This window comes from Moschus berezovskii, chromosome 15, assembly GCF_049115385.1.
Source record: "Moschus berezovskii isolate FMDL1 chromosome 15, NW_MosBer_1.0, whole genome shotgun sequence".
In the NCBI taxonomy this organism is placed as follows: domain Eukaryota; kingdom Metazoa; phylum Chordata; class Mammalia; order Artiodactyla; family Moschidae; genus Moschus; species Moschus berezovskii.
This window is the reverse complement of record NC_142474.1, coordinates 23,296,404-23,310,114: the sequence shown is the minus strand read 5'-3', so window position 1 is coordinate 23,310,114 and position 13,711 is coordinate 23,296,404. Positions and strand designations below refer to the sequence as shown.

Sequence of the window (13,711 nt, the reverse complement as noted above, 5' to 3'; positions counted from 1 at the left end):
GTGTCACTGGCTAGATTCTGGGCCTGGGTAGGGCCACAAGCTGCGTTTAACACTTAGACAATTGCCCTCATCTCACACGCTAGTAAAGTCATGCTCAAAATTCTCCAAGCCAGGCTTCAGCAATATGTAAACCGTGAACTCCCAGATGTTCAAGCAGGTTTTAGAAAAGGCAGAGGCACCAGAGATCAAATTGCCAACATCCGCTGGATCATGGAGAAAGCAAGAGAGTTTCAGAAAAACATCTATTTCTGCTTCATTGACTATGCCAAAGCCTTTGACTGTGTGGATCACAATAAACTGTGGAACATTCTGAAAGAGATGGGAATCCCAGACCACCTGACCTGCCTCTTGAGAAACCTGTATGCAGGTCAGGAAGCAACAGTTAGAACTGGACATGGAACAACAGACTGGTTCCAAATAGGAAAAGGTGTACGTCAAGGTTGTATATTGTCACCTTGCTTATTTAACTTATATGCAGAGTACATCATGAGGAACGCTGGGCTGGAAGAAGCACAAGCTGGAATCAAGATTGCTGGGAGAAATATCAATAACCTCAGATAAGCAGACGACACTACCCTTAAGGCAGAAAGTGAAGAGGAACTCAAAAGCCTCTTGATGAAAGTGAAAGGGGAGAGTGAAAAGGTTGGTTTGAAGCTCAACATTCAGAAAACAAAGATCATGGCATCTGGTCCCATCGCTTCATGAGAAATAGATGGAAAAACAGTGGAAACAGTGTCAGACTTTGTTTTTTTGGGCTCCAAAATCACTGCAGATGCTGATTGCAGCCATGAAATTAAAAGACGTTTGCTCCTTGGAAGGAAAGTAATGACCAACCTTGATAGTATATTAAAAAGCAGAGACATTACTTTGCCAACCAAGGTCCGTCTAGTCAAGGCAATGGTTTTTCCCGTGGTCATGTATGGATGTGAGAGTTGGACTGTGAAGAAGGCTGATCGCCGAAGAATCGATGCTTTTGAACTGTGGTGTTGGAGAAGACTCTTGAGAGTCCCTTATACTGCAAGGAGATCCAACCAGTCCATTCTAAAGGAGATCAACCCTGGATGTTCATTGGAGGGACTGATGCTAAAGCTGAAACTGCAATACTTTGGCTACCTCATGCGACGAGTTGACTCACTGGAAAAGACTCTGATGCTGGGAAAGGTTGGGGGCGGGAGGAGAAGGGGACGACGGAGAATGAGATGGCTGGATGGCATCACCGACTCTGTGGACATGAGTTTGAGTGTACTCCGGGAGTTGGTGATGGACAGGGAGGCCTGGCATGCTGTGATTCATGGGGTCGCGGAGAGTCGGACACGACTGAGCGACTGAACTGAACTGAACTGAAGGCCATAGGCTGGGCTGAACTACAGGGCAGAACTGTAGGCTAGACTCAGCCTTGGGTTGAATTCTAAGGCTGCCCAGGGTCACTGTTCAGGCTCTCTGGCTATGAAGGTCCAGAAGCAAAAGCTAACAGTTGGGCAGAGCTGATGGCTTGGCTCCCTGCCCAAGTGGGGCTGTAGAATGAGCTCTGTGGGTTCCCAGGACTCTGGTCAAGCTTCATGATCAGAGGGCTGGAAGCTATACTCAGCTCTTAGACAGGGCTGTGAATTGGCTTTCCTGCCTGGGTGGTCATAGAATGGGCTCCACGACTGGTATGGCTAATTGGCTGGAAATCAAAATCAGACACAAAGGCCAACTGAGCTTGGCTCTGCAGATGATCAGAGCTGCTGGTCGGGATTCCTGCCCAGGCTCTACTACAAGCAAGAACATAGCCACCAAAATCTGAGCCCGGGTTGCTGTCAGCCCTGGCTCCCTTCTCCGTCTCTGTCTGATCCCCTGTGGGCAAGCTCTGTAGACTTCCTCAGTGATGCCCATGACCATCCCTCTACTATCCCAGCAGAAAATTAGAGCCTCACTGTCTGAGGAGGCTAATACAAACACTGTCTGGTTAAAGGGGCAAGGGATACTATGCCAGTTGAAAGCAAGGGTATCATACTGAACCCAGGAGAGTCAAATAAACTTTTACATATTTAAAGTTAAGACCCAGGACTTTCCTGGTGGCACAGTGGATAGAAATCCGTCTACTAATGCAGGGGACACGGGTTCAATCCTTGGTCTGGGAAGATCCACATGCCACAGGCAACTAAAGCCCGTGCGCCACAACTACTGAGCCTGGGCTCTAGGGCCCACCAGTCACAACTAACGAGCCCCTGGGCCACAGCTATGGAAGCCCGCATGCCCTAGAACCCACAGCCGCAAATACTGAACCCGGGTGCTACAACCGCTGAAGCCCGTGAGCCTCGAGCCTGTGCTCTGCAACAAGCGAAGCCGCCACAATGAGAAGCCTGTACCCATGTGCAGCAATGAAGACCCAGTATAACCAAAAGTAAATAATAAATAAGTAAAAACTCAGTTTCTCTCCCATCTCCATTTTGACGATAGTGACAAACTTGTACCTTCTGAGCAGGACTGCAGGATCCTTCCCAGGGAAATTGGCCCAATATCAGAGGAAAAACCTGAAGACATAGACGCCATGTGCCTTAATCTGTTCAGCCTGCTATAACGAACTACCACAGACTGGGTGGTTTAAACAATAAACATTTATTCCCCATAGATCTGGAGTCTGGGAAGTCCAAAATTAGTGCACCAGCAGATTCAGCTTCTGGTTCAGAGATGGCCTTCTCATTGTGTCTTCACTTGGTAGAAGGTGCAAGAGAGCTCTCCGGGATTTTTTTTAGAAGGGGCACTAACCTCATGCATAAAGGATCTACTTTTACGACCAAATCACCTTTCCAAAGGCTCTGCCCCTTCATACCATCATATTGGGGCTTGGGACTTTAATATATGAATTTAGAGGGGAACACATTCAGTCTGGGGCTTCCCAGGTGGCTCATTGGTAAAGAATCCGTCTGCCATTGCAGGAGACGACAGTTCGATCCCTGGGTTGGAAGATCCCTTGGGATGGGAAATGGCAATCCACTCCAGTATTCTTGCCTAGAAAAGCCTATGGGCAGAGGAGCCTGGCAAGCTACTGTCGCAAAGAATCAGACACCACTGAAGCAACTTAGCACACACGCACACGTGCAAGCTAATGTGTGATCTCAACACCTCCTCATGTTAGCTATGTAACTGGAGTTGGGTGAATCACTTCAAAACAGCCTGAGCTTCCCCAACCAAAAAAGTGATGACAGTATCTACCTCTCAGGTTACTTGAAAGGAATAGGTGAGGTAGTAAGTGCCTACCTAGCACACAGTAGGTCCAGGTTCCTGTCCAATGTTTACTTCCTTACCCACTTTTTCTACTGTTATTTGGTTAGGTATACTAAGAGACACACACAGAAGTCAGCCAAAAGCGTTTTAATGAAACTCAGGAATCCGCTGCAGTCAGGCTCAGGGCAATGTTGTCTTCATTTTTGTACCCTTGGGCTTCAACCTTTAATTACCTTTGGTAAATGTGGTTGGTACTTGGGCTTCACACAGCACAGTTTACCGCTCAGGCAGAAAACATAGACTTGTTCATTCTTGTAACAGCTGTCACGGCAGTTACCATGAAAATTCCAGCAGTCTTCACTGCTGTCTGATACAAAGAGAAAAAATGAGGATCAGTCCTGTAGGGAAATAGACCCTCGTTTGAGAGAACTTACAGCCATGCTGGAAAAGGGGGACCGTTGCAAATGGAAAAGTCACCTCTAGACTTACGTAGTGGTGGTACAGCCTCAGGGGCTTCCCTGCTGGCTCAGTCAGTAAAGAATCCTGGTGCAATGAAGAAGACCCTGGTTCGATCCCTGAGTCAGGAAGAGCCCCTGGAGAAGGAAATGGCAACCCACTCCAATATTCTTGCCTGGAAAATCTCATGGGAAGAGGATCCTTGCAGAGTACAGTCCATGGGGTTTCAGTGTTAGACACCACTTGGAGACTAAACCACCACCACCGCAGTCCACATTCTTTTTGGACACCCCATTCCAATTCCAACCCACCCCTAACGGTCCTTCTCTTAGAGTCAGTGGGTTATAATGATTAGGAGCATGGACTCTTGGAACTCATACAGCTGGATTTGAAATCTGTCTACATCACAAGCCAAACCAGAAGACCCCAAGTAGGGCATTTCACTTCTCAGATCACCCATTTCCTCTATTTTAGAAAGCAGGCACCTGTCACAAAAAATTGTTGCTGAGATTAAGTGAAATAGTGTATAAAAATACAAGCATTAAATAAATTCAGGTATAACATTACAGGACCTCAGAAAGAGTTACAAATTTTAAAAGTTATTTCATAAGTTAAGATTAAACTAGAAGGTCCCCAAAATATAAGATGATATAAAGGAAAGAAAATTAAACTGTACTTGGGTTTTCTGGCAGCGATGCTTTATCCCTGAAAAAAAAAATGGTGTCACATTTTTAAGATATTCAAGGAAAAAATAAATGTTTCATCCAGCAAAACTGACTTCTAAATACAAAGGACAAAATCAAGTATTAACATATTGAAACTCAGGAGATATTGTTCCCATGTGCCCTTCCTAAGAAATAAAACAGGGAAAGAGCTAAACAATCAAATGAGAGAGGCATGACACAGGACTAGTAATAAACATTAAATATACTCATAGAATTATAATTAGAGCTTAAAAAGAGAGAGCAGAATATGTAATGGATATATGTTCTGACAATATGGAAATAGCGCAGTACAAAAATGGGAGAATAATGGTGAAAGCCTATGCAAAAACTTTGACTACTTTGAGTAATCATATTATACTGGTAGTGTTGGTTTTATTATACTGAATCTATTGTATATGTGATGACAGAGAAATCAAATGATTAATTATGGGATATTCTAATTCTATAATCCTCTGTGACCTTAGGAAAAAAAATATTTTTTCAACAGATATGAATGGATAAATGTGATATATACAAATAATGGAATACTATTCAGCTATTAAAAAAGAGTAAATTTTGCCATTTGCAACAATATGGAATGACTTGGAGGACATTATGCTAAGCAAAATAATAAACCCAAAATGTAAAACCCACTAATGAATGTAATAAAAAAGAAACTGACTCACAGATAGAGAAAAACCTGCCAGTGGGAAGAGGGACCAGGGGAGGGCAACATAGAGGTAAGAGACTAAAAGGCACAAACTACTATGTATATAAAAACACAAGCTACAAGATTATATTGTATACTACAGGGAATATAGTCAATATTTTACAATAATTTTAAAAGGAATATAGCCTTTAAAAATTGTGAATCACTATGTCACACACTTGAAATTTTTATAATATTGCATATCAACTATACTTAAATTTTTAAAAATTCTTATGTGGTATAGATTGTTCTGAATTGGTGTTCTGTATTTGAATTGAAAGTACCAATATAAACCCACAAGTATTTTATTTCTAAATAGGTGGATGGATGGGTGGATGGATGGATAGAAAATTTTCCATTTCTAATCACTGAAAAAAAAAAGGCTAGAAATATTGACCAACCAAAAGAAATCAGTATTCCTAGTACCCATATTGTAGTCTAAAAATACCATTGCCAACTAAAATAAAAGAAACCAATACCTTGGCAACGTGGTTTTTTCCAGTTCTTGGGTGAGAAACTGTAAGATGAGCCTAAAAACACTCTGTCATCAGTTCAGTTCAGTTCAGTTCAGTCGCTCAGTCGTGTCCGACTCTCCGCGACCCCATGAATCACAGCACGCCAGGCCTCCCTGTCCATCACCAACTCCCGGAGTACACTCAAACTCATGTCCACAGAGTCGGTGATGCCATCCAGCCATCTCATTCTCCGTCGTCCCCTTCTCCTCCCGCCCCCAACCTTTCCCAGCATCAGAGTCTTTTCCAGTGAGTCAACTCGTCTCATGAGGTGGCCAAAGTATTGGAGTTTCAGCTTTAGCATCAGTCCCTCCAATGAACATCCAGGATTGATCTCCTTTAGAATGGACTGGTTGGATCTCCTTGCAGTATAAGGGACTCTCAAGAGTCTTCTCCAACACCACAGTTCAAAAGCATCGATTCTTCGGCGATCAGCTTTCTTCACAGTCCAACTCTCACATCCATACATGACCACGGGAAAAACCATAGCCTTGACTAGACGGACCTTGGTCGGCAAAGTAATGTCTCTGCTTTTTAATATACTATCAAGGTTGGTCATAACTTTCCTTCCAAGGAGCAAGCGTCTTTTAATTTCATGGCTGCAATCAGCATCTGCAGTGATTTTGGAGCCCAAAAAAACTAAGTCTGACACTGTTTCCACTGTTTTTCCATCTATTTCCCATGAAGTGATGGGACCAGATGCCATGATCTTTGTTTTCTGAATGTTGAGCTTCAAGCCAACCTTTTCACTCTCCTCTTTCACTTTCATCAAGAGGCTTTTGAGTTCCTCTTCACTTTCTGCCATAAGGGTAGTGTCATCTGCATATCTGAGGTTATTGATATTTCTCCCAGCAATCTTGATTCCAGCTTGTGCTTCTTCCAGCCCAGCGTTCCTCATGATGTACTCTGCATATAAGTTAAATAAGCAAGGTGACAATATACAACCTTGACGCACTCCTTTTCCTATTTGGAACCAGTCTGTTGTTCCATGACCGGTTCTAACTGTTGCTTCCTGACCTGCATACAGGTTTCTCAAGAGGCAGGTCAGGTGGTCTGGGATTCCCATCTCTTTCAGAATGTTCCACAGTTTATTGTGATCCACACAGTCAAAGGCTTTGGCATAGTCAATGAAGCAGAAATAGATGTTTTTCTGAAACTCTCTTGCTTTCTCCATGATCCAGCGGATGTTGGCAATTTGATCTCTGGTGCCTCTGCCTTTTCTAAAACCTGCTTGAACATCTGGGAGTTCACGGTTTACATACTGCTGCTTCAGTTGGAATAATTGCAATAGATTTTACTTGTGACTTATAACCATGAGTTCAAAATAATACTTACGAAACACCAATTGATCGAACTCAGAGGTACAGAAAATGAATTCATTAACTGGCAAACTGATAAGGAAAGATAGAGTCAAGCCATTTGCCCTTCCTCTCCTCTCTGAACTCTTTAAACCACAATAGCAGATGAAGGGAAGCATCTCTTTTACAAGTAGTTCAGCTATTGAATGAATGTTCTTCCCAGCATATCCGCATGGCTCACCCCTTTACTTCCTTCGTGTTTTTATTCTAATTTGTTTCAGTGGGGCATTCCCTTACATCCCTTCTTATTAAATTGCACATCCAGTTCCCCTGATGCTTGCTATCCTTGCTTCCTCTATTCATTGCTGCCACACAGAGAACGTAGGCTCCAAGAGGACAGGGATTTTGTATACTGGGTTTTTTTGATTGATTGATGGGTTCACTGCTCTATGTCCAGCACCTACTACAATGCTTGACACCTGGGATGAACGCTACAATATTTACTGCATAAGTGAATTCTTTAACCAAATAATAGCATAGCTGTGTTGTGCTCTGCTTAGACGCTCAGTCATATCCAGCTCTTTGCAACCCTATGGACAGTAGACCCTCTGTCCCTGGGATTTCCCAGACAAGCATACAGGAGTGGGTTGCCATTTCTTTCTCCCCACCTAGGGATTGAACCTGCATCTCCTGCATTGGCAGGTGGGTTCTTTTCCACTGAGCCACCAGGGAAGCTCAAAGTGACTATATTGGAACTCAGAGAAGCCAAGTGGCTTGTTGGAGTTCACAGAACTAATAAATGATGAAGCCGGTTCTCACTAACCCAGGATTTGGAGATTCTTCTCTCCTCATCAGGTGACGCTGTTTACTGTACGTGTCTACCATGAGCAGACACGGGTGCGGGTCCAGACTGCTCTCAAGCAATCCCCCCACATCCTGACACTGTGGAAGGTTAAAGAGATATCTGGAGGGCAGTGGGAGTAGAAACTTAAGTCCATTTAAAAGGAGGGTTTGGGCAAGTTTGAAGAGACCTTGTCTCTGCTTAAAACCTTTCCATGGCTCCAGTATCGGGGCTGGCACAGACAGGCAACAGTAATCATGAGATTCGACCTCACTTAAGGCAGGTGTGATTAGTGCAAATCCAAGTGGTTTCAGGGACACTGAGAGAAAAGATCACTATTGGCTTCCTTCTTTCCTGCTTCCCATGTCCTCCCCCACCGCTCCTCACACATCTGACCCCCTGCCCTTGACCCTTGGAGCTGACCAAAGAGAAGGGATTTGGGGGTGTTGAGGAAAAATTCTGGAGGTTACAGTTGTTGTCTAAGACCTGGCACCTCTCACTGGCAAAGATGAGCATTTAAGTGCCAGATCCCTTCTTATGTGGGTTTGAAAAATTAAAAAGTTCCATTGGCTGCACAACAAAATTTCAGTATGTTTGATATTGATCCCTCAACCTCATTATTTCAAATGGATAAATAAGTACATTGAAACTCAGAGGAGCCAAGTAGTGTGCTACTAAATGGTGGGGTGGGGTCTCACTCAGGAACTGGGGGCTTTTTCCTCTTCCCCCAGATCAATGGTGTTTCACATTTCTTCCTGCCAGCCCATCCTCCTAAGCTCTGGAGTGTCCCAACCATATCCCACTCTCCACCCCTCCATCTCTCCCCGGAAAAAGCCTATGTTACCTGCAATGTCCTGGGATGACAGGACCAGTGCAGCCAAAGTTAGCAAAAAAGTCTTCATGACTTCAGGGAGCCCAGGGAGTAGTCTCAGTTCTGGCGAAGAGACACCAAATGAAGAAGAGTTCTGGACTCTCTGCTCCTTCTGATCAACTGGAACACGTGTCACAGACACGTGCTCTCAGCTGCCCACGGGTACAGCTGGCCCTGGAACATCCTGTCTCCCTCAGGCTTCTCCTTACTATCCCAATGCCCATGCATCCACCTTCAGACCACACACCCCTGAGCTGATATGCCTCCCTTTATCTACTTCCACCTTTTAAGGGACAGCAGAGGGGGATCACGCAAGCCAGAGGGATTTTTAAAAGTAGATCTCAGCCCTTGTTATAACTCAATCTAAAATTCTCCAAGACTGTATGTTACACATTGAAAAAAATGTGTAGTCTTTATTAAATTTTATAAAATGCCTCATTATCTATCCTAGAGATCCACTATTATCAGGTTTTAGTGTAAGTTGAGCAAACTCGTTTCTTCAAACGTAATTTTCCAGTTTGGTAGTGGAGGAGTAGAGAAGGGAAAGCGTTCATTCAGACTTTAGGAAGACTACATTTATATAGTTACTTTCTGAGAGTAGACCCCACTACCTGAAATGCTCAGTTTCGAAAGGATTTTTGGCATTGAGGTTGAGAGTGGGAAGAGTTGAAAATACTCAGCGACATGTACTGCCTGTGCCACTTGCTTGCTATGTGACTTTAGGGGAGTCACCTTTCCTCTTGGACTTTAATCTCACCAATGCACAGATTGGAATAGATGGGTCATAGAGATCAACTCAATCCTTATATGCTACGGTTCTGCTGCTGCTACTCAGTTGTTTCAGTCATGTGTGATCTTTTGCAACCCTATAAACTCTAGCCCACCAGGGTCCTCTATCTGTGGGATACTCCTAGCAAGAATACTGGAGTGGGTTGCCATGTGCTCCACTTGGGGATCTTCCCAACCCAAGGATCGAACCAGTGTCTCAGACATTGCAGCCAGATTCTTTACCACTGAGTCAAAGGGAAGCCCATGCTGTGGTCCTCTGGGTGCTAAAAAGGCACAGAAAATGGAATGCTGCAGAACTCCATGCTTCCACCACCAATACAGGCCATGCTGATTGAGTTTACACCTAAGGATTCCTAGGACTACCTCATCAGATTCCAGCTCTCTTTTTACATTGGGACCAGAGGCCTCTTCCCTTGGTACATACATCTTATATGTTAGTTGGCACTTACAAAACACAGTCCCACTTTGTGCCTGCTCCTTACAGAGTCAATGCACAAATATTTGCTCTGGTTACTATAAAGGCTTAAGTTCTCTCTAGGATCCTTGAATGGGTCTCACCACACCAGGTTGTTTTAGGAGTAAGATCCATGGGATACTAATAAAGGAACATAGGAGACCCTGTTCTTACACGGTAAGACCCTACTTCCAGTGAAGTCACATTGTCAGGTACTTGGGTTAGGATTTGAGTCCATGGAATTCTCCAGGCCAGAATACTGGAGTGGGTAGCCTTTCCCTTCTCCAGGGGATCTTCCCAACCCAGGAATTGAACCAGGGTCTCCTGCATTGCAGGCAGTTTCTTTACCAACTGAGCTATCAGGGAAGCCCATATTTGGAAGAGGCGATACAATTCAACCCACAACAGATGATTATGATTTATATTCTGAAAACCATGAGACACTGATGAAAGAAACTGAAGATGACTCAAACAAATGGAAATATATATCATGCTCACAAATTGGAAAAATTAATGTTGTTTAAATGACCATATGACCCAAGGAAATATACAAGCTTAATGCAATTGCTGTCAAAACACCAACGTCATGTTTCACAGAATAACCACAGATAATTCTAAAATTTGTATGGAAGCACAAAAGATCCCAAATAGCCAAAGCAATCTTGAGAATGAAGAACAAAACTAGAGGTATCATGCACTCTGATTTCAAACTATACTACAAAGTTACAGTAATCAAAAGAATATGGTATTGGGACAAAAAAGGCACATAGATCGATGGAACAGAACAGAGAGCTAAGAAATAAACTCATGTTGATATGGCCAATTAATCTTCAACAAAAGAAGCAAGAATATATAATAGGGAATTGATAGTTTTTTCAATAAATAGTGTTGGGAAAACTGGATAGTTACATGCAAAATAATCCAACCATGTTCTCCCACCACACACAATTAGAAATTAAAATATGATAGCATAAAATGGAAAAGTAATATTAATAAAAAACTAGAAAATAAACATGTTTAAAATTTCTCAGAAACTAATGGGGAAATTTTCAAAGGATTGGCACACCTATGTTCCTAAGTAAGATTAACTTTCTTAATCCAGACAACCAACCCAAGGGAAGACAGTGCTCTACAGTTGGGTGGCGCTGCAGGCTATGCTCCATGATAGGGTGGTGTCACTGGCCAGATTCTCTGCCTGGGTAGAGCCACAGGCTTTGTTTAGCAGTTGGATAAGGCCATAGGCTGGGCTGATCTACAGGGCAGAACTGTAGGCTACCCTCAGCCCTGGGCTGAATTCTAAGGCTGCCCAGGGTTGTTGTTCAGCCTCTCTGGGAAGGTAGGCCCAGAGGCAAAACTGAACAGTTGAGCAAGATGCTGGCCTGGTTGCCTGCCCAAGTGGGGCTGTAGAATAGGCTCTGTGGGTTCCCAGGACTCTGGTCAAGCTTGCTGATCAGAGGCATTGGAGGCTATACTCAACACTGGGGCAGGGCTGTGAATTGGCTTTCCTGCCTGGGTGGTCATAGAATGGGCTCCACGACTGGTATGGCTAATTGGCTGGAAATCAAAATCAGACACAAAGGCCAACTGAGCTTGGCTCTGCAGATGATCAGAGATGCTGGTCGGGATTCCTGCCCAGGCTCTACTGCAAGCAAGAACATAGCCACCAAAATATGAGCCCGGGTTGCTGTCAGCCCTGGCTCCCTTCTCCGTCTCTGTCTGATCCCCTGTGGGCAAGCTCTGTAGGCTTCCTCAGTGATGCCCATGACCATCCCTCTACTATCCCAGCAGAAAATTAGAGCCTCACTGTCTGAGGAGGCTAATACAAACACTGCCTGGTTAAAGGGGCAAGGGATACTATGCCAGTTGAAAGCAAGGGTATCATACTGAACCCAGGAGAGTCAAGTAAACTTTTACATATTTAAAGTTAAGACCCAGGACTTTCCTGGTGGCACAGTGGATAGAAATCCGTCTACTAATGCAGGGGACACGGGTTCAACCCTTGGTCTGGGAAGATCCACATGCCACAGGCAACTAAAGCCCGTGAGCCACAACTACTGAGCCTGGGCTCTAGGGCCCACCAGTCACAACTAACGAGCCCCTGGGCCACAGCTATGGAAGCCCGCATGCCCTAGAACCCACAGCCGCAAATACTGAACCCGGGTGCTACAACCGCTGAAGCCCGTGAGCCTCGAGCCTGTGCTCTGCAACAAGCGAAGCCGCCACAATGAGAAGCCTGTACCCATGTGCAGCAACGAAGACCCAGTATAACCAAAAATAAATAATAAATAAGTAAAAACTCAGTTTCTCTCCCATCTCCATTTTGACGATAGTGATAAACTTGTACCTTCTGAGCAGGACTGCAGGATCCTTCCCAAGGAAATTGGCCCAATATCAGAGGAAAAACCTGAAGACATAGACGCCATGTGCCTTAATCTGTTCAGCCTGCTATAACGAACTACCACAGACTGGGTAGTTTAAACAATAAACATTTATTTCCCTTAGATCTGGAATCTGGGAAGTCCAAAATCAATGCACTAGCAGATTCATCTTCTGGTTCAGAGATGGCCTTCTCATTGTGTCTTCACTTGGTAGAAGGGTCAAGAGAGCTCTCTGGGTTCATTTTTAGAAGGGCAGTAAACTCATTCATAAGGGATCTACTCTCATGAATTAATCACCTCCCCAAAGGCTCTGTCCATCAGTACAATCATATTGAGGTTCAGGACTTCAATATATGAATTTATAGGGGGGACACATTCAATCTAGGACTCTCCTGGTGGCGCAGTGGTAAAGAATCCACCTGCCAATGCAGGAGACAACCGTATGGTCCCTGGATGGGGAAAATCCTCTGGAGAAGAAAATGGCAACCCACTCCAGTGTTCTTCCCTGAGAAATCCCATGGACAGAGAAGCCTAGTGGGCTATACTCCATGGGGTCACAAAGAGACACGACTGAGCGACTGAACACATTAAATCTACCTGGATTGTAGAGCATTCTTCCAGAGGAAATATAACTAGTACAAGACAGAAACCATGAAACAAGAAGAGGATGTTATTTTTAAAAGAAAAGAAAAAAGAATAAGAAAGAATGAGAAAAAACTTTAGAGACTCAAAGTACAAAGAAATGCCTAGGAATAAAAATAAAATGGCAGAGATAAAAGCAATGAAGACTAATATAAAATAGAGAATCATTCAGGCAACTGTACATTTAAAAAATAAGAATTCCAGAAATAGGAAGCAGGAAACCAAAGGGCAAGAAATCATGAAAGAAATGAGTCAAGAAAAAAAAAATGTCCTAGAATTGAAGTTCATGAGTTTCCAGATTGACAGGGCCCATTAAGCACCCAGCAGAAGATAGAGGAGCAATGCTTTCAAAATTCTCAGAGGAAATCACTTCCAATATGAAATGAGCAGCCAAACTACTAAACTAGCATGAGATTAGTACATGAAGTCAGACATTTTCAGGAAGCTACCAGGAGATGCCCTGCCAAAATAAAGGAATATATCAAGAAAGACCTTGAAACCCAAAAGCAGGACATTTATCTAAGGATAAAATCAAAGAGAACCCCAGGATGATGTAAATGGAGTTCCAGGATGGCAGCTGGTCACCAGGTATGCTGCTGCTACTGCTGCTGCTGCTAAGTCACTTCAGTCGTGTCCAACTCTGTGCAACCCCATAGACAGCAACCCACCAGGCTCCCCCGTCCCTGGGATTCTCCAGGCAAGAACACTGGAGTGGGTTGCCATTTCCTTCTCCAGGTATAGAAGCAACCAATTCAGAGTAGAGCAGATCTGACTGCCCAGGGAGAGAGGCCAACAGGAAGAGAAAGTGAAAGTTGCTCAGTCTGTGTCTGACTCTTTGCAACCCCAC

General features: G+C 44.0%; 1 protein-coding gene across 1 annotated transcript; it reads right to left on the bottom strand.

The window, feature by feature from the left end:
• Window positions 1-2,199: 2,199 nt before the first annotated feature.
• Window positions 2,200-8,632, bottom strand: LOC148775386 (beta-defensin 122-like). The gene is made up of 3 exons (XM_088843644.1): window positions 8,575-8,632; window positions 3,444-3,577; window positions 2,200-2,313 (listed from the first exon to the last, which is right to left on the bottom strand). The coding sequence occupies exons 1-3, from the start codon at window positions 8,630-8,632 to the stop codon at window positions 2,200-2,202; spliced, it is 306 nt and encodes a 101-aa protein (XP_088699770.1).
• Window positions 8,633-13,711: the final 5,079 nt, after the last annotated feature.

Excerpts from the sequence above, each read along its gene's own strand:
- LOC148775386 (XM_088843644.1), bottom strand. The coding sequence starts at position 8,632 with ATGAAGACTTTTTTGCTAACTTTGGCTGCACTGGTCCTGTCATCCCAG. Across the intron at positions 3,578-8,574 it reads GTCATCCCAGGACATTGCAG|ACAGCAGTGAAGACTGCTGG; the intron begins GTAACATAGGCT and ends TCTTTGTATCAG. Across the intron at positions 2,314-3,443 it reads ACCAACCACATTTACCAAAG|AGCACAGGCTCGAGGCTCAC; the intron begins GTAATTAAAGGT and ends CGCTTGTTGCAG.